Source organism: Myiozetetes cayanensis, unplaced genomic scaffold, assembly GCF_022539395.1.
Source record: "Myiozetetes cayanensis isolate MyiCay16 unplaced genomic scaffold, myiCay2020 scf10, whole genome shotgun sequence".
NCBI lineage: Eukaryota > Metazoa > Chordata > Aves > Passeriformes > Tyrannidae > Myiozetetes > Myiozetetes cayanensis.
Window position 1 is genome coordinate 16,830,599 of NW_026086605.1, and position 26,587 is coordinate 16,857,185.

General features: G+C 36.6%; 1 protein-coding gene across 2 annotated transcripts in view; it reads right to left on the minus strand.

Annotated features, from left to right (window-relative positions):
* The window catches only part of TBC1D12 (TBC1 domain family member 12), a 43,349-nt gene that overhangs the window by 1,916 nt on the left and 14,846 nt on the right, over window positions 1-26,587 (minus strand). Inside the window, exons 2-13 of one of the 2 annotated variants that reach the window (XM_050305842.1) lie at window positions 24,601-24,724; window positions 17,865-17,921; window positions 11,787-11,902; window positions 9,736-9,818; window positions 8,253-8,370; window positions 7,783-7,889; window positions 7,095-7,175; window positions 4,782-4,876; window positions 4,055-4,126; window positions 2,477-2,605; window positions 2,045-2,154; window positions 4-262 (exon numbers count right to left, since the gene is read on the minus strand). In XM_050305842.1, the coding sequence (XP_050161799.1) occupies window positions 4-262; window positions 2,045-2,154; window positions 2,477-2,605; window positions 4,055-4,126; window positions 4,782-4,876; window positions 7,095-7,175; window positions 7,783-7,889; window positions 8,253-8,370; window positions 9,736-9,818; window positions 11,787-11,902; window positions 17,865-17,921; window positions 24,601-24,724 (1,351 nt within the window). The remainder of the gene's footprint in view (window positions 1-3; window positions 263-2,044; window positions 2,155-2,476; window positions 2,606-4,054; window positions 4,127-4,781; window positions 4,877-7,094; window positions 7,176-7,782; window positions 7,890-8,252; window positions 8,371-9,735; window positions 9,819-11,786; window positions 11,903-17,864; window positions 17,922-24,600; window positions 24,725-26,587) is intronic. The other variant, XM_050305843.1, reaches the window with a different exon arrangement.

The window sequence follows — 26,587 nt, forward strand, 5'->3', positions numbered from 1 at the left end:
CACCTGTGCCCATTTCTTGTTACTATTCTGCATCTGAATAGCTGCAATACAACTAAAAAGTTTTTCTGATGTAATATCTTCTGGAAGTTTTGTTAGAAACTGTGCTATATGAATAAAGTCCATCTGTAGGAGAATATCTTCATATAACCGAAGGATTCCTAATCCTGTCCTAAACAAAAATTCTTCTCCATCTCTACAGAAAACGTCCCAGACACGACAGGCCAGATCAAGTGGTAATGACTTGCTGTAGAGTGTAAAAATCCTACAATTGAGTAAAAACAAAAGAAACAGTTATAACTGTAACTTACTTCAGAAAAATGAAAATACAGCTTCCTGCAAATCTCAGTTACATTACAGAGTAGGCAGATGACAACTTATTTCATAAGCTCTTATTTTTCCCATATTTCAACAATCCCCAAGTCTCCAGTTTTTGAAGTCAGAACTTGTACTCTGAAACCCGTCTCTTCTTATGCCACAGGACATCCTCCATTTGAATACCATCTCCCTTAGGAAGCTCTGGCTAAAGAAGTTACAAACGTCTTCATACTCAGAGTGTAATATACAGGTAAGAACTTAAGCGAAGATGATAAATATATAACTTTACCATTTAAGCCATACACTTTAGCTCTGTTCATCATTTGTTTCCTAAACTAAATCTAAAGCCACAAGTCATCTCAATGGAGAGCTACATCCCACTACTGTACTAATGATATTTCAGTAACTATATTTCTATGATACATTTTTGAATTTCTATTCACATTAAAATTCCCAAAAATCTAAAGACAGTCGCTGATCTATTTTTTACCGTGAAGAGTTCAACTGCATTTTTTTTTTTGCAAAGCTTCTTTTTAAAAGGCATTAATTACACATGGGCAGAGAACTCAGTCTGCTGTATGTAACATATTGTAGAACTCCCCCCATGAATTTGTAGTGGTTTCTTTGATACAAAGCAGTGTTCTCTGTTTCCTCATTACTGCTATTGGGAAGTGGTTCATGAACCCAAGAACACTCCTTATCACATACTAGTACTCTTCTACTCTCCCATGATAAGGGGAGCTCTGTCTCAAGGTCATATTTGAAATATATAATAATCTATCTAAATATATATTATATATTGTATAAATATCAAAAAATATAAATAATAATATAAAATATAAATAATATATAAACACAAACATAGAAATAACCATCTTCATTTCTCTCAAGTAACTGGAAGCAGAATGTTCTACTACTTTGCACAGCAGCACTATACATACCTCTCTCGATCTGCCTAAGCTCTCAGGACTGCAGCACACTCCTGACTCAACTCTGCTATTGTATAGCCTGATCCTGCTGAGACTTAGTGCTTACTGATAAGCTGCATCCATAGGCAAAGTTCAGATGACAATGTTTTTATATTATTTAATCCTACCCAATTCACTGTATCAGACTTATTAGATGGGTTAGAAGTTTCTATATGAAGCTTATCCTTATACACATACATGAGCAGCTCTATCACACTTCAAGGATGCATGCATTACTGCCTTCCATTGCAGGCACATAATGTAGTTTGGTACTCTTTGGTTTAGAACATTTGTTATTTCAAATTATTCGCTGTATTTTCAAGGTTATCCCTTCCCAAACCAGGTCTTAAATTTCATCCTCCCTCTGCTTTTAAAGTCTCTATTCCTATAGTCATACTTTCTTCAGTAGCTGATTATGCCCATCAGGTCACTTAAAATCATTCATAAAACTCCTATGGTGTAGTAGCCTCCTCTCCCCTGCTTACATTACACATAATTGCAGCAACAAGAAAATGAACACACAGGACCCCACATGACTCATTTTTAACTGAGTACATTACAGTTAATAAAATTTGAATTGTGCCAGAGGAACTGTGGTTGCACAAAACAGTTCATCACAGTTTCACAAGACCTAGAAAGATGAGGTACCTACCAAATGCCATTTTTTTAATGCTTGATTTCTAGTGTTGAAAAACCTATAGCAAAAATAGAAAGTGTCCCAACAGTTCTCAGGTTAGGTTTGCTATGTTCTATGAACTCACCAGTCTATCAAATATATGTCTGGAGTAAGACTGTATGATTTGAAATGAAGAAACAATTTGGGAAGATTTTCTTCAAAAAATACTTCAAAAGCTGCAAAGTATTTCAGCATCTGTAGAGATAGTAAAGCACCTTGTAAGCAATCATCAAAAGAATGTTTAGTTGTAAACTAACACAAACCCCACCAAGAACTGAGGATGTCAACATAGCACAGTGTGACTTCTTAGGATAAGTAAAATTATTAAATGTTTCTCGAGGAAAAATCAAAACAATAGAATGAGTTTTATGGATTAGTATCTGGTATTCTCAATTTTGCAGAGAATCAAGGTTAAATTTCTCCATTTTTTAATAGGACAAAAGGAAGTCATCAATAAATCAACTATCCTTCAAGAAAAAAAAAAAGTTACGGTTCAAACCCAGAAAACTGTGCATACCATGCTGTGATCCACACGGAAAAAGGCCAGCTGGCATGGCTTGTTTAGAAGGTTAGCAAAGGCAATGAAAGCATCTGCCTCTTCCAGATTGAGAATGAGCACAGCAGCAATGAAGGACATCCCTTGTACCTTCAAGTGGGAAAAGCATCAGGCAAACATAGGTGAGTAGGTTCAGTACATCCTATATCTTTGGAAATGGAAACATTTACAGTCTGCAATACATCAAACACCACTGCTTAACATTTCCAGATGAACAGAAACAACACGGATAAATTTTTATGCATGTGAATCAATTTGATTTCAGCAAGAAATAAAATATTTCTTCAGATGCTGGTTTTAGAGGCTCAGTGGAAGTTCTAAGAGGTCTCATGATCACAAGTCCTCAGGACTTGAAATGCAAGAAAGTTAAAACCACACAGGCTGAATGCAGAGCTCATAAGAGACAAAGCTTGGCCTCAAATTCATTGTTAAGATATGGGAAAAGTAGTCACAGAGAAAAACTTCACATATGGGACAGTGTAGACCCAGACATATGTTGGAACTGAGTCAAAATTCTGTTTCAGAACAGTCAATACACATCTCTCCACTTGCCAAACAGTATTTGTTCACATACATAAAATTACTTCTAAGTGGTTAGCTACAATGCAAGTTTACATTTTTCCATGATTATTCTCTCAAAAACACTTTAGCCTGCAATAAAAAGTGAGCAGTGTGATTCTTGTAGTTGTTAAGTGATGATTTGAATACTCATTATACTAAAAATAATTTTACCAATTTCAATTGTAATGATCGTTATTCCACCATCTCTAAGCATTCATGCTGCTGCTTCTCAAAAAAAAAAAAAAAATGCACTCAGCGTTTTAACCAGCTAGGGAGAAGAGTACTGATACGCATCAGAAACAATCCAGCAGCTTTCCATTTCTCTGGGATAAATAATTGTGGAAATAAGATTACGTTAAATTTACTGCTGTATTAACAATTAAAAGTGTGATGAGAAATATCCAGGCTAGCTGTATTCCCAATGAAAAAGAGAAAGCTTATCCATGAAAAATTACTCATTTGCCTTTTAAAACTCCACCCTGGGAACAAGCAGTCTCAGAACCTGCAGAGTTTATAATCGCAAAGAATATGGGAGAGCCTCCAAAAATGAGGTCACAGATGACAGAATTCAGGCCTAAAAACATTTGAACATGAAAACCCAACTAGTTATTTATGCAGAGTCCCAAGCATATCTGATTTAGAAAGGAAGACACACCCTGTGTTAAATAATGCTTTGTTGCACAGATGAGACTTAGAACTTTTCAAATGTTTTTGAGCCCAGAAGCGTTAGAGCTTGTGACAGATTTTCCTAGATACCCCCAGAAACGAAGACAAAAAAAAGCTGCTGTTCATTATTTAAAAGCTTCTCTACGCTGACACCATTCACAGAAATGTTAGGTTTATTTGGTTTGTTCAGTTTAATTATTTTTTAAGTGATAGTAGCATAAAGTTTACAGAACCTATTTATTGAATACACTCTACTACATGACATCTTAAGCTTATTTGCCATGTTATAAAGCTGTTACAAAAAATACTTACATATCCCACATCTGGTCTGTAACATGTATATGCTCCTAAAACACTGTGCAGGAGATCATGATAAGGACCACCCTAATAAGAGGAAGGGGGGAGGAAGAAGAGAAAACAAAAATTTTTTTTTTTTTTCCAAAATCACTTCATACATACAGGAAAGTAACAAGCAGGAATTTTAAGATGAAAGTGAGCCGGTGAATTATTGCCTTATTCACATCTAGAATAATACCAGTTTTTACTCTGAGCATTACCATGTATGCTTTTGAGATGTTAAAAGTAACAGACCAATAATTCTATGTACTGATTACCACTGATGGATTTCATAACTGAAAATGAGGATATTTGGCACATATCCAGGGTCAGTTTATCACTTTGAGAGAGAGTGGATATTTTAATTCTTAGTGGTACAAGTTACTGTATTTCAATAATGCAATCTATTTTACATATTATATCTATATAAAAATCAAACCTGAAAAACTGTATTGAAATGCATCAAGACTTCTGTAGCATTGGGAATATTCCCATTTCTGCCTGTAGTTTCATCATGCAATATATCCAGAAAAAAAAAACCCTTACAGTCCTTCATTAAGTGATTCTACTTTATTCTCATTTAAAAGACAAAAAACCCTAACAACTTCTAAAAACTATACCTCAATTGGCCAGTTAGGTTTCTTTTCTTGTTTAACTATTCATAATTTTAAAGTTGTCATATGTAAAGTTACAGGAATCTCACCTTCTGGAAAATATACAGGGATGGAAATGTGCGTGATATATCCAACTTAATTAGCTCCAGACTGGCCTCACGATCAGCAACAGATGCTCCTGCATCTGCAAGCAAAACCAATACTTCTTAAAACTGATAAATTCTACAAACTTCAAAACTAAAACTGCCATAGGCACAAAGACTTAGCATATAAGGAAAAAAGTTACACCCTAAAAATTAAAGCCAAGTAACTTCTACAGTGCTATAATTCAAAAGCTAACACTGCCCACTGATATCTGGTATATGCCAACAACTCCAAAAAGTGAGGTCAACTATCAGTAATTACTACCTGTCTACTTATTCTTTTTTAAGTCTATTCGGGCCCAGACTAACCCTACATTAACTAGAATTTTAACTGTGCCCAATCCAGTCCTTAAAATCTTGTTTTCTTTCTTATATTCTGCTGAGATTTCAGTTACTGAGTCTGTTTAAGAGCACAGAGTGAGAGCACTACTCTTGATCTTAACATGATCCAGTGGAACCTGTCTTTTCAAATTTTCCATTCCTAATCAGCTCACGTGGTATGTCATTTAAAACAACAACATTAAAATATACTATGTACAGTAGAAGGAAGGAAAAAAGATTTATCATGTAATCACAAGAAGCCAACATTTCTTCACCTGCAAAGTCAAGCATATTACTTTAAGTCATGCATTTCTCAGGTCCTACTGTTACTGAAGGTAACTAAAACATAGAGAAACTTCACAGACATCTCCAGAACTGACCACATAGTTGCAATCTGCAGAAGTTACATTACTTCTGAGCTCTCATTAACTCTCATTTGACTCTGATTTGTCAGTATCCTTAGGAATGGCATTCTTCAAATGGCAGGAAAGAATGCAGCATTCACTCAAGAACCTCCAGAAATTCGGCTGGCCCTTGAGTTATCTCTGTCCCATCCTCCACATAGGGACATGATACAAATACTAGTGATAAAATGGTGAAAAAGACAGAAGGCACTTGGGGAAAAGGATCTTTCAGAGGGCTTAAATCAGACAAGAGCCATCTGGAAAGCAGATGATCAGAGAATTTGATGAATAGACTAAAAAGAATCTGCTCTGCTGAAGCCTGAAAAACAGCATTTCATTCCTGTCCTCCTAAAACTATGATAGTTCGTCTTTCAAACTTTGCTACCAAAGATTAATATGCACAGTCAGTTTCCTTGCTTTTCAACCATAGACGAAAATTTTATTACTCCTACTCCTTATTCTGGGAACGTATTAATATCTGACACAATCAAGATGGACCCTTCTCCCTATCATCCCCATCCAGAACTACTACCTTTCCAAAATACACAAATTACCTAAACTTTCCCCCATGGACAGTCCACACCCCCACAACAAAAGAACAAACAAATCACCACCCCACAAATCAAGGGGCACTACAAACTTGTTTTCTAAGGATAAGCATATTTACATTTATGTACACACAGAATTTTTTATAAATGGTTTGTCTCAAGACAAGCTTCAGATGAGTCAGAGACGCAGCCTATGGGAGACCCAAATAATTTACAGTCAAAAGTTGGCAGTTCTTGAGGACTGGCTATGGCAAGTGCAAACAAAAACAGTAATGGAAGAGACTATCGCATGGCAGCATTTTAAAAAGTATCTATTAACAGTACAAGGAGTAATGTTTGTAACAAGGATATATCCAACCTTAAAAACATAATTGATACTACTTTTAATAGAAAGAACACCCACATGAGACAGCAATATGCCAGTGAAAAAACTCCATTATACACAGAACAGTGCTAACATCCCCTAACAGTGCTATCTTAATAGATTTGGGAGGAAAGGCCATCTGGGCAGCCAAAGAAACCCAAGTGGCATCTGAAACGTGCCATGTTATACCTTCTTTACCTCTCAGTTCCACAACAAAAAGAGAGAATGCTTTTTTCTTTCCCAAAATCATGGATACCAACAAAAGGGATACCGACATAAGAACCATCTAAGCAGAGCTAAGCAAGAGCACATCCTGTAACTTAGTCTATCATTTCTTCTTTTTACGTTTTAGCTAACATTTTCATGAGGGCTGTCCTAATATTTCAGAGGAGAACATTCATTTGAAAGTAAACTAGCACATGCAATATTTTAATGCATCTTTTATTGATACAGTAAATACTGCTAAGCCCCTAGCTCACTGACTTGTTATAAGAAAGCAAACATTTAAGTAGGGAATGACTTGAGCACTTCTAACAAGTGTTCTTAATGGTGCAATTGCATTGTGAGACTTCCCGGTTTGCAAAATTGAACAGGAGGTCGTTGAGTACTCAGGAGAGCTCACCTTCTGTGTCATTCTCAGAACTTGTCTCACTGAAGCTTTTCCATCGTTCCTTAGCTCTCGACAAGAAGATTTCATAAAGTTCTGTGAGACAGCAAAACAAAATCAATCACAAAAAGGAAGTAGTAAGAAAAGCACCCATCCAAGACAAAAGCACACTAATAAGCATTCTTGGTTTTGGTTGCTTGGTTTCATCTTAAGTTACTGGGGGCAGGGGAAGAATCTGCTAGATGGTTACTACTAATGACTGGAGTAGTGTGCACTGTATTATGCTTTCTGCCATGGTGAACATGCAAATTATGAAAGGGAAATGATGCCTTGAATAAATCAGACTTTTATTTTTGTGAATAAGCATCAAAATCATTCATTGATGAAATAAAGCAATTCCCCTTTTCACTTAAGAAAAAGTTAACATTTCTCAATTTTAAACATAAAAATTTCTTTTTGGAGGGGAAGCCCCACCTTAATTCTTACAATATTGAAGTGTTTTTGTAAGCAGGTTTTGAACCTAGCTACCATAATTTATAAGGCTATGATGTCTAATTGTAAAACACAGCTGCTCCTAACCTTGCAAAATACAATTTCTTCACAAAGAAATACACTGATTTTTTTTTTTTTAACTCAAGTTGACATTTTTCTTTGAAAACAAACAACTTAATTTTGAACTAAAATGTGATCTGTTAAGACATACCAGGAGTGATATTTAATTCGTTTCCCACAGCTAGACTCCAAACCTTCCCACGTACACTTGGGGGTAATCCCTGCCACCACAGCTCTCGAACTCTTCGGGTAGCACGCCTGAGATAGGGAAGCAGGGAGAAGAAAAAGAAGAAAAAAGCAAAGCAAAGAAAAGAAGGTACATGTTGCACATCTTTTCTAAAATCACTGGGCAATTAACAAGCAAAATAACATACCATTTACCAAACCAATATCCAATGATCTCTGCTTAATGCTAAAGCTCCACTAAAAAACCCCAAAACATTAAGCTCCCAGAAAGCACATTTCATGTTGCTCTGTAATGACCTCACATTCTATCACAGCAACAAAAACCGACTTCTTGACAACACAGAAAGGAAAAGGAAAATAAGGTATGTGGGTCCTCAGTTTCCAGAGGAGAAACAAGCCACCCTTGCCTCATTTACAGAGTAGAACTTTACTTACATGCCTTCCCAGTTAGGTAGTATTTCATTGACCCAAATCACCATAGCACTAGCGATATTCTCTTCTTGCTTGAAACGCTCTCTCATTATTTTTTTCCTTTTATGTGCTTCTTTAATTTCTGTTAGGCATAACATGTTAATAATTCTGTATTAGTGTATATAAATTATTAGGTAAATAATTCAGCTATTATCCAATTATTTAGATGTCTGAAAGATGAAGGGTAAGTTACAGTTGTGTGTACTATTTCTGTGGATTGTAGGTGTATTTCTCCGGACATTTTAAGTTCAGCTAAGTTGTTCAAATACAGTGATTTAAACAAGCAAAAATCTGACTAGAACTCCCTTCTGCAGTACACAGGATGACTAAAAAGCAAGCACATCATCAGAGCTGTTCTTTCTGTCATGATTTTCATACCACATTCTCTCTGAGCCTTATTACTTGGACTAATCAGCAGTATTTATAGATAAAATTATTATTTAAAGGTGCAATTCTACATCTATTTTAAAATTATTCAAATTTTACTGAAGCATCTACCTTAAAAGGATCATACATTTTCTTTTCTGGAAACAGGACCTAAAGACCTGAGACAAAAAGTCACAATGGTGAACAAGAGAACAATGTTCTGCCTTCTGCTAAAAAGGGATCATTTGTAGATCCCTCTTAATAAAAAAGCTAAAGGCAGGACAGAGCAGTGCCATCTTGACATCACTAAGAACCACTGTGACTAGACATTTTCTATTTACGCATGGATTAGACACAACAGCGTAAACATGCCATCCCTGGTAAACCGATATGGCTGACCAGCTTCATTAAGTTTTTACTGAAGCTTTGTGTGTGTGGCAACAGTTAATGTAATAAACCAGGGCACACATGAAAACACTACACACGGCTGCACCTCCAAAGATGCAGTTGTTAAAGAACATGGACCACAGATCACAACTTACAAGATGCACACCACAAGAGCAGAGTGAAATGAATTGTCGAACACCTTGGATTTCTTATTTCATCTTTCAAAGTTAAAGCTGCCTCAGATCCATAAAGGATCAATCAGTTCAGAAGCTTGTATTTCTGACAATAGCCCAAGTAAAGCACGCAGCACAGATTCTTAAAATAGTATATTCCCTGAATACTAGGCACAAGACTGCAGAAGTCCTTTCAACAACTATTCATAGATTGACACAGTACCAGATGCTACAGATTTGTTTTTTAAATTAAACATATCTAGTGGGAGTAGGAAGGTTCACACAGATACAGCTGTTTGGAAGAAAATCCAGTTTTCGTCTGTCTTCACACTGAAATTGATCTCAAATTCCTAAGAAACTAGATCTTTAAGCAGTCAGCTTTATTATACTTTGGCTCTTAGTGGCAACTGCAGCAACACAGGTTGAAAAAAGTTCTTTAACGTATTGTACTCACCTACAAGCCAGAATTTACTTTATTTTTGCTGCCCAGTTAAAAAGAATTACAGTGATTATTAACATACCTCGTTTTTTTGCCTCTGCTACCATCTCATCATATTCTTGTCGGTGACGTAAAGCCTCCTCCACTGATTTGGCAGGAAGATTTCTGAAAACAAGTTGTTCCTGAATTCAATACACACAAGTGACATTCTGGACCATTTCAGAACAGGTTTAAATTTGGCTTTTCTCTAAGGTGAGCTCTGAGGTTGTTGTCACACTACCAGTGTTTCAGTAACAGTTGTATAGAACTATCAGATGTTTACTGCTCCTGTTTTTTGGTTTCTCCAAGAGCTTCCCCTAAAGTATGGTTATTAAATTTGTTTAACATCTGGAACGATGCCCAAATTAAGTAACAAAAGGGAAATGCTGACAAACCATACAGTTATTTATTCCAATGCATTTCTGCACATGTGTATTTTAATTATTAAATACACCTGCATAATGATATCCAGTTGTTCATATGAAATCCATGATGGTGTAGTTTCAATAAAAGGTAAAGGTTTTTATTCATTATAGCTAGCCCTTTAAAACTCCCACAAAAGAAGATAGGCTTCCCAAAGGAAGAAAGGGTAGATCACCATTTATGTCAGAGCTAAAGCTAAGGAAGCTTGCTGCAGTGCTACAAGTTCACCAGTTTAAAATGTGCTTTTTGGCTGCATAGTGATCCTCTAATTGCCAAACACACGCTTCCTTGTGACCAAGAAGACTCATTTCCAAACAAATCAGAGCACAATGTTTGCTCTCAGCATCTTACTCAATTTGGTCTACTTTGGTTTAAAATAAATAAAAAGCAGTTTTGTCATTTTAGTATTAAAAGTTTTCCATCTCCTCTTATGCAAGCAGACAAGATCACACATTAATATTTCCAGTGAAAGTGAGAGCAGAATATATTTTCAAGGATTGGATAGTGGCAGCACATTAGACACTTGGGATGGCACTCCAATTTGAAACAAGCGTCACTTGTAAAAACAGAGCAGTTTGTGAGTTGCGATAGTATGACAGTAAAGAAAAGCATCAGTAATCCATGCATTAGTAATCAATGCCTATCGTACTCTCTGCAATACAGTAAAAGAAATAATACATTAACAAAAAAATACTCCTAGCAGTCCCTAATTTCACTCAGGATATTGCTGTTTTAGCACTGAATGAGATTATATACCCCTAGAGAGAATACTGAAAGCAACACTAATATGTTCTGTTTTCCATTTCCTAATTGGAAGTGGATAGAGCAAACATTTAACAGTGCCATCACAAGCTTTTTCGTGATGCAGTTTCAAAGCATTGCTCCATTTGCTTTCCTCAAGCATGTGTTCATAGTCAGCAGGTCCTTCTCTTTCCTTCAAATTGCTAGACTGTATAGCTGAAAACACTGACCAGTTTATTGCAAATTTTTCCTTACTATTCTTATTTGTACTGTTACATTTGTTACATTTTCATCTACTGTTTCCTTGCCTTCAGCTGTAATTTTAAGTCATGAAAACTTAATTGGAATGGGGGAAAGGAAGAGTTTCAGTGAATGCTACAATCTTGGTACCAACAACGCACTGAACTGTAGCTGCCAGATACAAAATGAGCACTCAGCATTTGTGGCAGGAAAGGACTGCTTGTGTTTCCAAGGCAATTCTACCCACTCCTGCTATTACCTAATAATTTTTTTCCTTTTTAAAAAACTCCTGTGGTAAGACAAGTCCAAGTTTGATGAAATGACAACTTCCACCATTAAGTCTTCTCAACTGGTCCAGGAAATTAAGTTTCCAGAACAGGGGAAGGGAGGAGCAGGGAGAAGGGATTGCATGCTGAGAATGCAGTGAAGAAATCAATCAGGAGAGTTCCTGAAGACTTTAGAGATGCTCACAACACTGTCACAGACAGCTGTGATATTCAGTACATAATAGACTAATGGCTCTATTACAGTAAGAAAAAACTCCTCACATAGACTATTAGATACTTAAAAGGTTCTTCTGGAGGTATTTGTTAGGCTGTTATCTCAGACAGAACAATCACATAAGACTTGTGAAGTTTAGCTCATCAGAAGTATATCTAAAATTCAGCTGCACAGCAGAATCATACTTACGCTGGCCGATCCTCCAGAATCAAAGCAGTAGTTGAAAGTGGTTCAAATTCAATATTTTTACGCCTTGCTGAGGGGGCTGGAGGTTTATACATTCTTCCTGTCCGTGCTTCATATTCCTAAACAACATTATTGATAAAAATTAAATTTCAGCTTTCAGCCTCACTCATAATTAGTAAGCATTACTAATATATATTACTAATATACAATACTTAACACTGAAATAATTTAATATTATATATTTTAACATTATTTAATAGGAGCAAGCAAGATACTACAAGTTAAAATTGCTGATAGCAACAATGCACCTTTCCAGGACTGCTAAGTGAAGATGAATCACAAAACAGTTTCTTGCATCAACTTAATCTTTGATCTATTCTAGTTCAATATTACAACTGAGCATCCAAGGATCAGTTAGTTAGGAAATCTGCATAATCTTCCCAACCTAGTTAATGCACAAGTATATTTAAGTAACATGTAGAGTTGACTATAAAAAACCTCCACCACTAACAACAAAAACAACTAATAAAGAACATGTGTCTGTTTCCATTTCTTCCTCTCAATTATAGCCACCCTTTAGATCCAGTACACCTCACATTTCTGAGGCCTTTAGCAAGACCTTCAAACTCATAATAACCATAACCCCCTACACTATACTCAATGACAATATAACAATATTTGTCATTACAAGTCTGTTTCACATAATTTCTTTCTCAGAGGTTAAAACATGCAATCCACTTAGAAATATTTAACAATGTTTAATACACACAAAGATTCTGAGGAAGAAAGAATACCGCTCCTTTTACCACAAAAGCAACTCAACAGAAATATGATACATCTTTAGAAAAAAGACTAAACAGACCCAAGTGAAAACCTCAAATCTCACATACCCTCTTTTTTAGCCTCTAAATAAACACTTACTGCCAAGTTAACCTTTTAAGATGTGCTGAATGGGTACTTGTGACAAGACTTTTAACCTATTCCCAAACCAAGTTAACTTGTGGGTTCACACTCTCCTTACACATGAAAGCTCAATACTAGTTTCTCTGCAAGTCTTCCACATGTTGGAATTCAAACATACAATACTAAGAGCTGAAAAACTGTCTTTTTTGAGAACAAATTCAAGATACTTTAGTAATGTATTTTCACAGATCACACAGCTCTATTCTTAGTAATAGACAAGTGAGCTCTAACCTATAAGCTTTTTTTAATCTATAGGCAGCTTGCTTTTGTAAACATCTGCTGCTCTAATAACTCTGTAAGTAAATTCAGTAAATAAGAAAAAATTATCAAATAGTAATTAGGTCACATATCTTCCCAATCAAACAGGAGTCTTCTCTTCAAACTGCTCCCAAATGAATCTTACACCTAATACACAGCTTCATGTACACCTTAGTTCTGTCAGGGAGAAACAGAAAGCTTTACACAGTCAGTGTTTATTGACAGCATCGTAGAAACACAGCTGACAACTTTAAAACTATTATATAGGTTAAAAGTTCAGTACACAGTTCATAAAGTTAAATGTGAAAAGACCATTAACACACACAATGCAACCTTAGATTTCCAGAGAAGGCACCAAGGTCTCTTAGAGCTTTCTGCTCAACAGCCTCCTCACTCTGTCCATTTCTAACAATCTCTAACAAAATTTCTGTTCTTCCACATTGGGTATAATACATTAAATGATCCCAAAAGTATAACCTCAATGATGTCACATTAATCTCATCTCAAGACTAAAATTAAAAGATAGGCCAAAATCTGCAGCAGCCAACTTACTCTTTCAACTAGAGGAGAACACCTGTTGCTTTACCACCTTCAAGAAAGCCCAAATACCTTGATATCAACTATTTGCTATCATCATTTAAACGTACATTCACACTAAAATCCCAGTCCTTTTTAAACACAATGACTTAAAAGTTACAACAATAATACAACTTAATTCTCAATATTTCTAAGTCTTCGGCCAAGAACTGTGGTTATACAAATTTCCTAGAACACACTTCCTCTCCTGAAGGGTAATTCCCAAGACAGTTTTTGCTTTAAAATAATGTGATTCCAACACCATTCATCATATTCAAACAAGTATCTTGAACAACTAGGCATATAGGATTGGTAGAGTTCTGCTGTAATTCACACAAGCACAAGAAAAATCAGAAAATCAACACTCACTGTATGAATGAATATACATATTCTTAAGGTAATATGTCATTCCACCTGAAAACAGAAACATCAGCACTCTTGCCATGCTGTATACCTCAGGATATTCCAGTACATTTGTAAGTTAGGAATGCATCTTGTGACAGCAACCATACATCAGCATCCAGGCTGCAGTACAGTAACGATGCCATCCCTCCTATTCTTGGTAGAAGTTCTAATTTACTTTCACATCCTTCTTTGTAACAGGAGTCACAAAATCGTTCGTTCAGTGGTCTGAGATAAGGTAACCTTTTCAACATTCCTACATGTTGAATTTATATGAAAATTAAAAAATAATTAAAAAAAAGAGCACTGCAAGTTGTACATTACAAATGAGCCACTCTTACCTTTTTTAATACAAGCAATTCATTTGAATAATGCCAGTGCTTCTGGCTACTACATGTGCTAAGAACAGATATACTATTTCCAAAGCAACAGAGAAAGAAAAAAACCTAAAAAGTCTTCAGAGATTTTCACAAAAGGCAGAGCTTATCATCCAACTGTGTTTCTGAAAGTAAGTCCACGTTAGGAACAGTTGGGCTTTGTAAGAAAAGATCACATAAGAAGAGAAGGAAAACTAAGTGTTACTAGAAAGAGTCAAAGCAGAGATCAAAATAGTTTCAGTCTCATTGGTGTCATGGTGGCACATTCCCCAAATTGCAATACATTCCCAAAGCATCAGAACTTCCCACTGGAAGATGCTTCTTCCTCAAGAAGCCTGTGCGCTCGGAAATTTGTTTGAAGATTAGATCCCAGAACCATCAGACACATAGAGAACTTATGCAACTAAAATATCCCTTTTTTTTCTGGATACTTGCATGCTTAGATGTAAAATATCCAATATTCTTAACTCTACATTTGTATCAGAATCTAAAATTCTTGGTGCGGGACAAAAAGCTTGAGCTGACATAAAATTTCACTTCAACAGATGTGAGTTAACACTTTTCCTGTAACAAGGTAAAAATACAATTTAAAGTCAAATGTCTTTGACATGCAGGGCACGTGCCACAAGGCAGAACAATTGACAGCTAAGATTCAAGACTATGAAAGACCTGCATATATAAAAAAATAATTTTGGAAGTGTCACATGTATGGTTTTCACAAGCTTAGAGAAGGTTGTTAAAAAACATTACAAGATATCAGGTATTTATTGAAAGTTCCAGAACATTTCACAATCCCAAAGCGGAGACAAATTTCAGCTTTAATGGAAAGCAAAAATAGTTATCTCCTTATTAAGGCTGGAACTGCACCTTCTCATCCTCTAAGCCAATAATTAATCTATTAACAGGTTAAAAGCATGTTTTTCCTGCAAAACACCATGACAATATATTTAAGAGTGCTTCAGTATGTGGAGGGACTTGCATTTCTGGTATTTATTCCCACAGAAATACAGATAAGCCTATTAACCTACAGGCAGGTAGCAGGTAACTGGAGCTGGGAAAAAATGTCTTTTTGTCTTTGTGCTTAAGAAGACAGAGATATCCCAAACAGTATCTTCTAAAAAAAAACCCCACAAACCAAAACCACACACAAACAACACTACAGCAAAGAACACCAAAACACCTTTCTGGTGTTCTAAATAAATGAAAAATAATAAACCTGCAGAGGTCTATTGCCTGCACCTTTTTGCTATCTACATGGAAAACATACAAACCAGAAGTTTCTTTCATCCTTTCTCTGAAGAACCATCTGAGACAGTCAGACCACTGAGAGTTATTTTAGATATCTCTAAACACTACTGGATTGCTCTGTGTAAGTGTGTACTTCCCCATAGCTCCTTCTTCCAATCCTTAACGCCCTTACAAAAAGGAAAACCAGCTGCATTGCAGCATTCCAGAAGCATTAGTTGATCTTAAGTAGGGTATGCTTGTGGGGATAAAGTATTTAACTAAATGTGAACATGGTGATTCAGTCTTAGAAGACAAACTTTCATCTACAGTGCCCAAACTATACAGCTGTAAAGGAGTAAATACCAACCATAAGATTTAACATGAATCTTGCTCATACAGGTTTTGATCTATGATCCAACAACAAAAGCTGAACTCCTGGAAATGAGTGCTAAAAGCCTTGGATTACAAGGATTGCAGAAGTCCTCACAGTACCAATTATGCAGCTAAAATACCACAGATCCAATTATGTTTTAGGCAAGCTGGAGGAGAAAGTGATCTGATAGCCAAGACTGAATTAGTTTCCCCTATCTTAAGGACTGCCTCTATTTAAAGTAGGTATCAAAGCATACTAATACTCCAATTAAACAAAACATGCATCCTGTGTGTGACAGTTTCTTCTAATGTGCTGTCTTCTCCAAAATTCTAAGTCTGATACTAAAAGAGGTTTTATTCAATCAACCCTGAATTCTGTTGAGGAAACAGAATGCAGATTACCATATATTGTGCTAATGGTCTCTCCTCTACACACACGTGACTCCGGAGCAGATGGGTCTATAAACCATCCATATGATTATTTTCATGATGTTGTACAGCTAATCAGATCAGAAAATCATCAGAAAAACTGTATCCCTTCTTTTGAATCTACTACTTGATTCTCTCAGGCACATGGTATGACTCTGGGGGATGGTCCTGTGCAGGGCTAAGAGATGGAGTCAATGATCCTTGTGGGTCCCTTCCAACACAGCATATTCTGTGATTCTCTGAGTCAGGGTTGATCATTCAAGAATGGAAGTATTAACAGAATCACACAGGAGGGCATCCATGTAAGAAGAATTTCTGCTAATGCATAATCCTACAACATCATGTGTGCTGCCTCTGAGTTAAATGTTAAAATCTAAGGCTAGCAGTGGCTGCAAGGTGATCATAAACAAAGAAGTGTTTATAGCAAGAGTAGATGTCACTGAAAAATTCTGAGTCAAACTAGGCATTTTCCCAGAACTATTCCAGATGCTATCAGGACAGGCAAAACAGTGTATTCTTGCCTAATTTGCAGGTGAAATAGGAAGAACCTATATTGATGGAGGAAAACACAATTTTCACATAGTACAAGGGATCAACCAAACTGACACTTAAGAGTTTCTAGGTCAACCTTCCAAAGTAATGCCATACATCTTCAATACTTTATTTTTTCCTCAGTTGGATATTTAACAAGGTGCATCAAATTTCATCCTCTTTTGTACACAAGAAGCCACAGGCTTTGGGCCCAACAAGGACAGAACTGAGAGTGGCCCACCATGTAACTATTTGCATCCAAACCAACTAGCAGTTACATCACTGCTTTGTTTCACAAAGCCTACAGCAACAGTTTCACAAAACTAAAGAGCCAACAGGTACTATTCCCCTTTAACAGACTGCGTGTTTCAATAAAAAAGCTCACAAAGTAACAGACCAGTGCATGGGAGCAATTTCAGAAGGATAGTCACAGCAGATAGATGACACAACATAACAAAAGTTTCAATAGCTACACTTTTCTAGGTTTCCAATTTCATACTGGAAGTAAGTGATTAAAAGCATCTGGAGCTCTGAAGTGCCACTGCTAATGGCTTGTGTAACTCAGTGACAGAAAAAAGACTCAAATATAATAAGCTGTTCAAAAATATTAGAAATGAAGCCTTTTAACAACTTTTACCGTAAAGCAACAAGGCACAGCAAACACAGAAAGTAAGTTACTATCAAGCTCTGTCATTACCTATTTCCTACTATTCAGCAACATGCAATATAAACAATAAACAATAATAATCTATGACTTTAAGTTGTTAGTGAGATTCATGTGTGAAGTTTGTTTATTTTACTAATGGTATTTAATGAGTTGATGGTTAGTGCCATAAAATACTCATGCTACTGTGAAAATGTGATGTTTTTTCTATTTTAATGAGTGCTACACAGTCCCATGCATGGCATTGAATACAACTAAAAGAGTATATATTAAATTTCATACCCCTGTGTTTAACAGACTGAGAGCAGATATTGACGCAAGACTGCCAGAACTGTCATCCTAATGAGAAAAACAGAAGCAAAGCCTTAGTGAATAAATGAAGGAAAAGACCATTACAATATAGCAACATGCAAGCCAAAATTTAAAGTCACACGTAGAGTATTTATCTTCTATGTTTGAAGAAATATAGATGTGTCTGTTCCTCCTTCTCTGGCCCTCAAAATATATAGACACACATACAAAAACTGCTCATTTGTGCAAGTTGTCTACAGACATTGATTGGCTTATCTTTCTAGTTTAATTGATGTTTATATTCTCAGTAATCAGCACTTTTGCCCAAAGGGAGATCTTTTGCCATGGCACTTCTCAGGCATAGGACAAAAGGCATTCCCTAAGACATCACTGTCTCCCCCTAGTACACATGACTCATAAAAGTTAGACTTAAACACCAGTCTTGGAAGGCACGCTGTTAAAAAGCAGAAACAAAACATTGTCCCTTCTTCCTCCTGCCATGTTATAATCAGTATTTCTAAACTGAAAGTCCAAAAGTGGACTACACCTAAATGTTACTGGTGAACCATTGAGAACTGAGATGCACTTGTAAGGCTTTGAGAAACAATCACCTAAATTAAACATAAGATTCTAAGCACCAATGAAACCCCTCACAGCACATCGCAGAAAGGCAATCAAGTAAAAGCATGCCAGCTAGAGGAGACCCTGTACAACCACAGGTCTGCACACTTCCATTCACAAGTCAAAGATGGTTTCCTAATGGTAAGAAAAGTAAAGCTTAAAAATAGGATGCAGGGGAGGTGACAAACCCAGCCATTGCTTTAAGGCACTAAATTACAGCACCTAGATGAAGGAAAACAAGCTTTGTATCGTGACTTCAGACATATCTGCAGTTACCTGTACCATGCATACCCCAGAATAATTGAAAAGTAATTTAAAGGCTTTCTTATCCCTTGACGTGCTATTTTTTCCTTTTCAGTATTGAAGTATCATACCAGCCTCAGAAGGATAAGGTTTACATTAAAAAACAAACCCCCTCAACTTAAAAAAAAAAAAATTCCATGTAAGACAGCAGATCTATCATCTAAATCTTTTTGCTAAGTTCTTTATCCTTCTGGAATTTGATACAGTCTGGCAAGGTGATGATTTTCCTATGTCAGCACCTCAAGCTCAGCACCATGTCTGCTTAACCTGCAGATGCTCACCTCTTTAAGAGAGGGAAAAAACCCCAATACATCATGCTTTGCTAAAGAAGTCCAAAGGCCCAATGGAGGGTGAGGAATCCCATCAAAGAGAGAATCCAGATGACAGAAAGACCCAAAACATCATGTCCCACCAGATCAAAGTAAAAGAAGTTTTATCATTTTTATTACTTCAATTTATATTCTTTGTTTACTCCAAACTTCCAAGAACAGAAATGAAAATATATACAATGCTTATGTTTTCTTTTTCAAGCATTAGGAAAAAGAATTTTGCTTTAATACCCTTAGTAGTTGTCCTCAAAGACTTTGTTTTTAAATAACAGCAATCAGAAGAATTCACATCAGCAGAGTCAACACCTCTGCTATTTTCAAAACACTGGTCCCATCCCCACTGTAAGGTACTCCCCTAAGGATGCATTTGTGCCACCAGCATAGCACTGACAGAATAAAAACTTCTCCTTGAGTTTTCCTTGTCAAAGCAGCTGGGTAAGCTCTGGCAGTAGCAGCTGAATTGTATTTTATGTCCTTTATGCAAAACAAAAGAAAGCATTTGTCACTCTGAGAGGTTCTACTGCTTTCTCTTCCACTTTGCGGACAAGATAAACGTTGCAAAAATCTAGAACACTGGGAAATGTCTTTGGTTTACCTCTAAAACAGGTATTTTACTGACTATACATGTGATTCTGGAACTATGTGGTACATTTCTTGAGAATCTGAACTGCTACAGCATCTACAAAGAGAACCATCACAGCCTTGTCACTGCTGCTAGTAGCGCAAATTGTTATTCAGGTGTTACAAGTTCCTTTCAAGACCCAATACACCATAAATAAACAAACAAACAAATAAATTTTATTGTCCATTCTCATTTCAAGGCATGTTACCAATGTACTTCAGCCCTATATCTGGTAAACAGGCAGAAGTCTCGCCTTTCTCTTTTCTCCAGTAGTAGTGGAAAGTGAGCCAACATGACCTCTAAATAACAATCTGCTTAGAAACCGCTCCTATGAAAAAGCACCTAGCACTGTACAACTCCTCACAGTCCTCAGGTTTGTTTACAAACACACCATACACATTTTTGTAAGCATTAAGAGCTTCACACACTTTTAGACTGCAACAACCAAAACTGGAGGGAAGAGTTAATATTGCAAGTTGGAAGGTTTGAGTCGTATGAAAACCCATTCAAAACGCATCTGCTCCTCTGAAGAGAAGCCTCTGAAAACCCTTGTCCCTGGGAGACCAAGGGAATTCTGCCCAATCTGTGACTGCAATTTCTCCAATAAATTTCAGACCGGAGATAACAACACTGGAAAAATATGCAAGTGAAGACACTGAGTTTTTTAGCCCTTTAGTACTTCTTTTTTTAAAAGACTTCAGAGCCACCCCAACACATTTTCAGAGGTTAGCTGTACAACAGTGACCTAATCAAAAGTTAGTATTTAATGGACTGTCTAAAATTAAAACCTTCCAGTTTGTACACAAGGTGACAGATTTTGGAAAAGATGGTTTCACTTCTGAATAAGCAATCATTTCTAAATCACTGCAAGCTTTTCATGGTGCGTCAGATTTAAATAGAAAAGAAGCCTCTTTTTCCACCTCATTGAAGGCTGCCATTGAGAGCAGCATTGTTAAAACTGCTGATAAAATGAGTTTGGTGTACATTTCATTGTTTTTTTATTTTGCAATGTGTATTCGCAAATTATGAGTTTAATTCAAGCATATTAGAAAAAAACAACCATATCATTTTAAACAAATTAATAAAAAGTATATGCAAGACTGCTTTAATTAAAAAAAAGCTAAATTCAGTGACTTGATATTCAGAATAATTTTGAACATAGATTAAGAGTTCTTTTCTTTAACCATAAGAACAAAAACTGAAATTGAGCTTGCATTTTTAAAGAGAACTTGGACTGTAGTCAATACATTCCAAAATGTTATATATCAGCCCACAAATCTGTTTTTGCTTTAAATGCTTCTGCACTAAAATATTTTAGCAGTCTAATTTAAAGCAGATTTCTGTACAGACTGAAAAGGATTTACTAACCTGATCATTAATGACCACATACTTCTTCTAATAGCCAGTTTTATTAGCTGCAACTCATGAAAAAAGGCACACTTCCTAAAAGCATCAAATGCATTTGACATTTGCAGTCCTGGGGAGTTGCTGTTTTCCCTTTTTAAAAAACAGTGAAGGAAGGAAGCCCAGAGGAGAGAGATGTCCAGCAAAAGAGTTGGCCTCGATCACATCCTGCTTGGGCAGCTCTAAATCCAAGGAGAGATGAGCGTGCCAGCAGCTGCAAGAAGGGAGATGCAGCTGCCAAGAACTTTCAACCTCTGACCCAGTTCGAGCGAGCGCACCTCGCCCAGAGCAGGCTGATGGCAGCACAGCTGTGAGGGACTCTGCTGTTCCCCAGGCAGGCAAGCCCCCCAGGCTGCTGTACCACAAAAATATTTATCCTCTTCTACATATGCTAAGAAGATGGCAAAGAAGTTATTTACAGTAATATTCATTAGACAGTCTCTGAAGGCAGAGCTGGCTAGCATTGCCGTCTGAAAAATGTCTGAAACAGTATCCCAAATTAAGTTTCCAGATTTTCTTGGAGGTTATTCAAGATATTGGAATCACTACCTGACTTCTCTGGGGAGGCATACATAGCAGTGTCTAGTTGATAGACAGTGACTAGGAGCCACAAGCATTCATTTAAATGTAATTATCAATTTACTACATCACCCTTACCATAACAAAGATAAAGGAGGTTTCCATCAGACAGGATGGAAAGGGGACGCCTGAGCTCTACCAACCTTTTGCCTATAAATGTACAATGCTGCAATTTTTCTCTCTTTTACTAATAGGAAAGTCCTTTAAGTATTATTCTTATTCAGAAGACTTCCTCCTCCTATTAATTACAAAGTTTTTCCTGTTGTGAGTTCATTTTTCTCGCTGACTCATTACTGAGTTTCCTTAATCAAGGGTTTATTTGCACCCTCTCAAGGCCGGCCACTGGCATCAGTAAAGCGAGAGAACTGTGTTCAATCACTGAGAATAATGCTCAGAAACAGCAAGATTTGTTGCTAATAATAAACTACCATAAACTCCCTCACAGGCAGCTTTCCTACAGCTTTAGCCCCTTCTACTTGCAGTCTTACACCTAAAGCTCATTTTACCAAAGCTGGTTAACAGTAAGTAGCCATGATTCTGACCACAGATGGCTAAAAAAAATGGGAGAAAAATGCAGGGTTTGTGTTTCAGATCACATTTGATCCCTCCATTTCAATTTAGAAAGTCAAAGTGCAAGTTTGCAGAGACTCTCCATGTAGGTTATGAAGTAATCTGCCAGGTTCACAGAATTACTTATGAATAAAACATATTAAGCTTCAATCGTATTTATATCAACTTCTTGAAGGCCTTATTACTGAATTCTTGCCTATATTTTTTTCACTCACATCTCCTGCATAGTGAGGAATTGGTCTAGAGGCTTCAGACAGACATTTGAAAGTGAAGATGCTATTTGCCACTGATAACCAAGTGTACCTATATCCATTCTAACCCATCACCAGTTTAGCAAATTCGAACATTTTTTTTGAGAAAAGAAACTATTGGCTTTTCTTCAAAGGCATATGCACAAAGAGCTATATCATAAATTTTACGCAGACATGCAAGCCATTTGACATATGATAAATATGGAGATATTAGAGCCACTTCTCCATTAAAGATCAAATTGCCTTGGGTATTGTATATCTAACTGTGTGCAGAGTGTACTGTCAGTCTGGATCCCCCTTTGATAACTGTCTATCTTAGCTCATGAGGTTTTCTCTAAAACCCATGCATGCTTTAGCCAAATAGAAAGCTAAAAATGCTAGCTATTACCTTACTCAAAAATATGTAAATCCAATGGTGACTTTAATCTGGCAAACATTATAACACAAACCACGTGACCATGGCTAGGGCCAACTCAATCATGTTTAAAGATAATATATTGTTGTAATACATTTCTTTTCTACCACTTCAGAGAAATTAAAAAAAATGGGAACACTACAAAGCACAATCACTGAGGGACAACAGAACAAGAAAATAGGACTATTTTTTCAGATTATTATCTTCAAAAGGTTGTCCAGGTAAGGTGGGGATGCCCCATCCCTGGGAGTCTCCAACATCAGGTTGGATACAGCTTTGAGCAATCTGCCCATGGCAGGGAGGGTGGAACTAAATGACCTTCAAGGTCCCTTCCAACCCAAACCATTCTATGATTATAACACAGTTTCCAGAACAAATGTCTTCATTACTAGAAAACAGTGAGCAGATGATTGGTAGCACTGTGTGGATTCTCCATTTCTTAGGATGAGAAAGACATCCAGATTTTTACCACAGCATTTTCATAGCACAATGCCAACAACATTCATCTGCAACTAAACAAAGAACACAGGCCCTCTCTCCCATCCAAAAAGGAAAACCATTTATATAAGAAAATTGTATTTGAAAATGTTAAAAAAGCAGTCAGTTTAAATCACAGGATGGTTTAGTTTGGAAGGGACCTTTAAAGTTCATCTAGTTTCAGCCCCCAAGATTGCACTTGATGTAATCATTCTCCTACAACATTTTATTGAGTGACAAATCCCATTACACCGAAGTCCTTCAAAAAGAACCCCCAGTTTTTCACTTTAGTTACTCCCAAAAGACCCTTTTTGCCACAAAGCTCTTTCTAGAAGATGACTGAACACTGCTTCATTCACAGCCATTTGCACCTGCCAAACACATCAGCTTATATGGAATTTAAGAAAGGAGACAGAAAGCAGCTCTCAAGAGACTGGAGTTACTGTTTTAACAAGCACATGGGACATTCACATTTCATATGTCAACAAATCTTTCCATTTCAGGTTTGTATGTTAATATTAAGTAACTACTACATTATCAATTGCTCACCTTTAAAGTTAACAAATAAACTCCACAAGAACAATTATATGGAAGTGCAACTTTGTGTCAGAGGAAGAAAATCAGAGGTACCTTTCTGGATTACCCCAGTAGCTCCAAACCAAGTTCAATTTACAGTATTATTCTGGAACAAAATACCTCGAGAAAAATTAAAACTTTCATTTAAAGAAGATGACATGTTTCAGAATTCTAAGCAATTTGTCCCAAGTTATCCACACAGGAAGCCTTCCAGGAAATAACAACTATGGAAAAATCAGTTAGACTGTGGCATATCATATTAAATAAGTGTGCTGGTTAAATAAGACAGTAAGACAAAATGTTACAGGAAGTTAACACAAGTTCTGATGTCTTGACAAAAACTGCTTCAATGTTTTCTGATCACATATCACCTTTTTATAAGCACTGAGATGTACTGGAAGAGTGTACTTGATAAAACTGAGACTGCTTCGTAACTACTATTCTTTAAATAAAGCCCCAAAAGAGTCTTCTCAGAGCACTCTATGGTTGTATAACCATGTGGAGATAACAGCAGAGAAACACAATATCTATGTGTTATTTTTAAAAGTTTCATACCTAGAGTTCTGTGATGTTTACTCACCTGCTGAATAATTTTGGAATCTTTCGGAAGGTTTTCCCTGGGTGGGACTTTTCCAAACAACTTCCAACCAGGAGCGCTTTGGACAGCAGGTTTGAGTTCCTTTGTCCTTTTAGTGAAAAAGTTTCTGAAAAGAGAGGAGGGTTTTCTTTTTGTTTATTATAAGCATATAAACAAATTATATTGTGCCCACTTACACTTCTCTAAATGCAGTTTACCACTGGGGTGAACTGCAGATATTTACTGCTCAGCAAATGCATGGTGTGCTACCTTAGCTTTATCTTTGACTTGAAAATAATTAACTTGAAATGGAGCATCTTTCATTACAGATGCTTTGATGCTTATATTTGGTTTTAAACACTCAGCTTTACCTCTGAAAGCTACTTTATGCAATATCAGAGCCTTATTTAGTAATACCAGGCACTCTCTTAAATGTAAGATAGCAGCATGAGATGGCTCTCAGATTTTTGTTTGGGGTTTGTTTTAACATCTTACCAACCTATTTTGGTACTGAAAGGAAAATAGCTGAAAAACACTGTAACTTGGAGATTTAAAAAAGAAATGGTGAAATATTACTTCTACTAACATTCTCTGCAATCTTCACACCTTCAACTTTTATAACACGGACTAGAAAACCAGGGAACAATCACACAGCTTTAGCTTAGCAGATAACCTTTACCAGTGCCTAAAGCAATTACACTGAAAAAAGCAGATGACTGCATTGCTCTTACTTCTTAGAAAGCCAACCATCACAAGACCATATTAGCAACCATTTGTATAGATACTCAGCTGTACTATTTGACTCCAATCAGAAGCTCCCACAGAGCATGCTATGTATGAGTGCTTAGAAAATTAAAGAAGTGTATTTATTTCAAATATTGGAAAGTTACTTTCCAGAAACTTGCAACACAAAGGGATTAAAAGCTCAGTAGTCCATAAGGTTATTTCTCAGGAAGCTTACAAGCTGACCTCAGAGTGAACAGAATATGGAGCACTTTTATTGAAAGATGCTTTAGTGCAGTGCTAACTACCTGACTTCACACTCTTCCTCTGGAAAGAGATCCTTAGATTTATTCTGCACTTGAAGTGTTTGCTGTATTTTAAAATACAATTCCTTCTCAAACTGGATGCAGTCACATTTGTGCACAGCAAACAGTCTTTTGGCTTGCCCAGATAAAAGAAACATGCTTCAAACACCTGAATCAATCTGAAAACTCCTCAGTACTCTTAAATTCCAGTGCTGTCAGGGTTTCTGGGGAGGCAGCATAGTTTACAATTAGGAACTGTTAGTGTTTCTGAAACATTGTATAGCCTTCAAATACAAACTATCTTTTCAGTTCCCAGAATGTTGTTTATTATTTAGGAAACAGGCAAATGCCTGTCACAAAAATCCCTTCCATGCAAGTTTGCATGAATGGACTATACAGTCTGTAAACTTATGTGTAGTTGAGGATGTAGCCACCAGCAAACAGAAAGCTGGAGAAGTAGAGGCTGATAGAGCTTGGAAGCCTCACAAGAACCGGTAAACTCAAGATTGGTGGTCCTATGGAATCCAGGAAGATTAAGGAACCCAGAACCCCAAGACTCTATCTGAGGACACACTACAGTCCTCAACAGCTTCCTAAAAAAAAAGACTGCATTCAAGGAATCAAACTGTTGCTATTAATAATAGCATAATTAATACAAGGTGTTCTAGTAAGCATTAGTTGTGACCCACACATCCCACAGCTCTGCCTCCATCAGGGAAACTTGCAATATCCTAATCCATCCCTGCAGAAGAAATGTAAGCACTCAAACACGTTTCCAACACATAATCTGGAAAGAAGGGCTGATGAAAAAGCCAAGCCATGGTACCAATGTCTTTAAAAGACCGTCCTAGTCAACCCCAGGACTGCACACCATTAGTGAAATGCACAGGTCCACCCATTAAGACAGAAAAAAAAAAGTGCGCTTGCAAGTTTACACAATAACAAAGGCTCACTTTACAAGT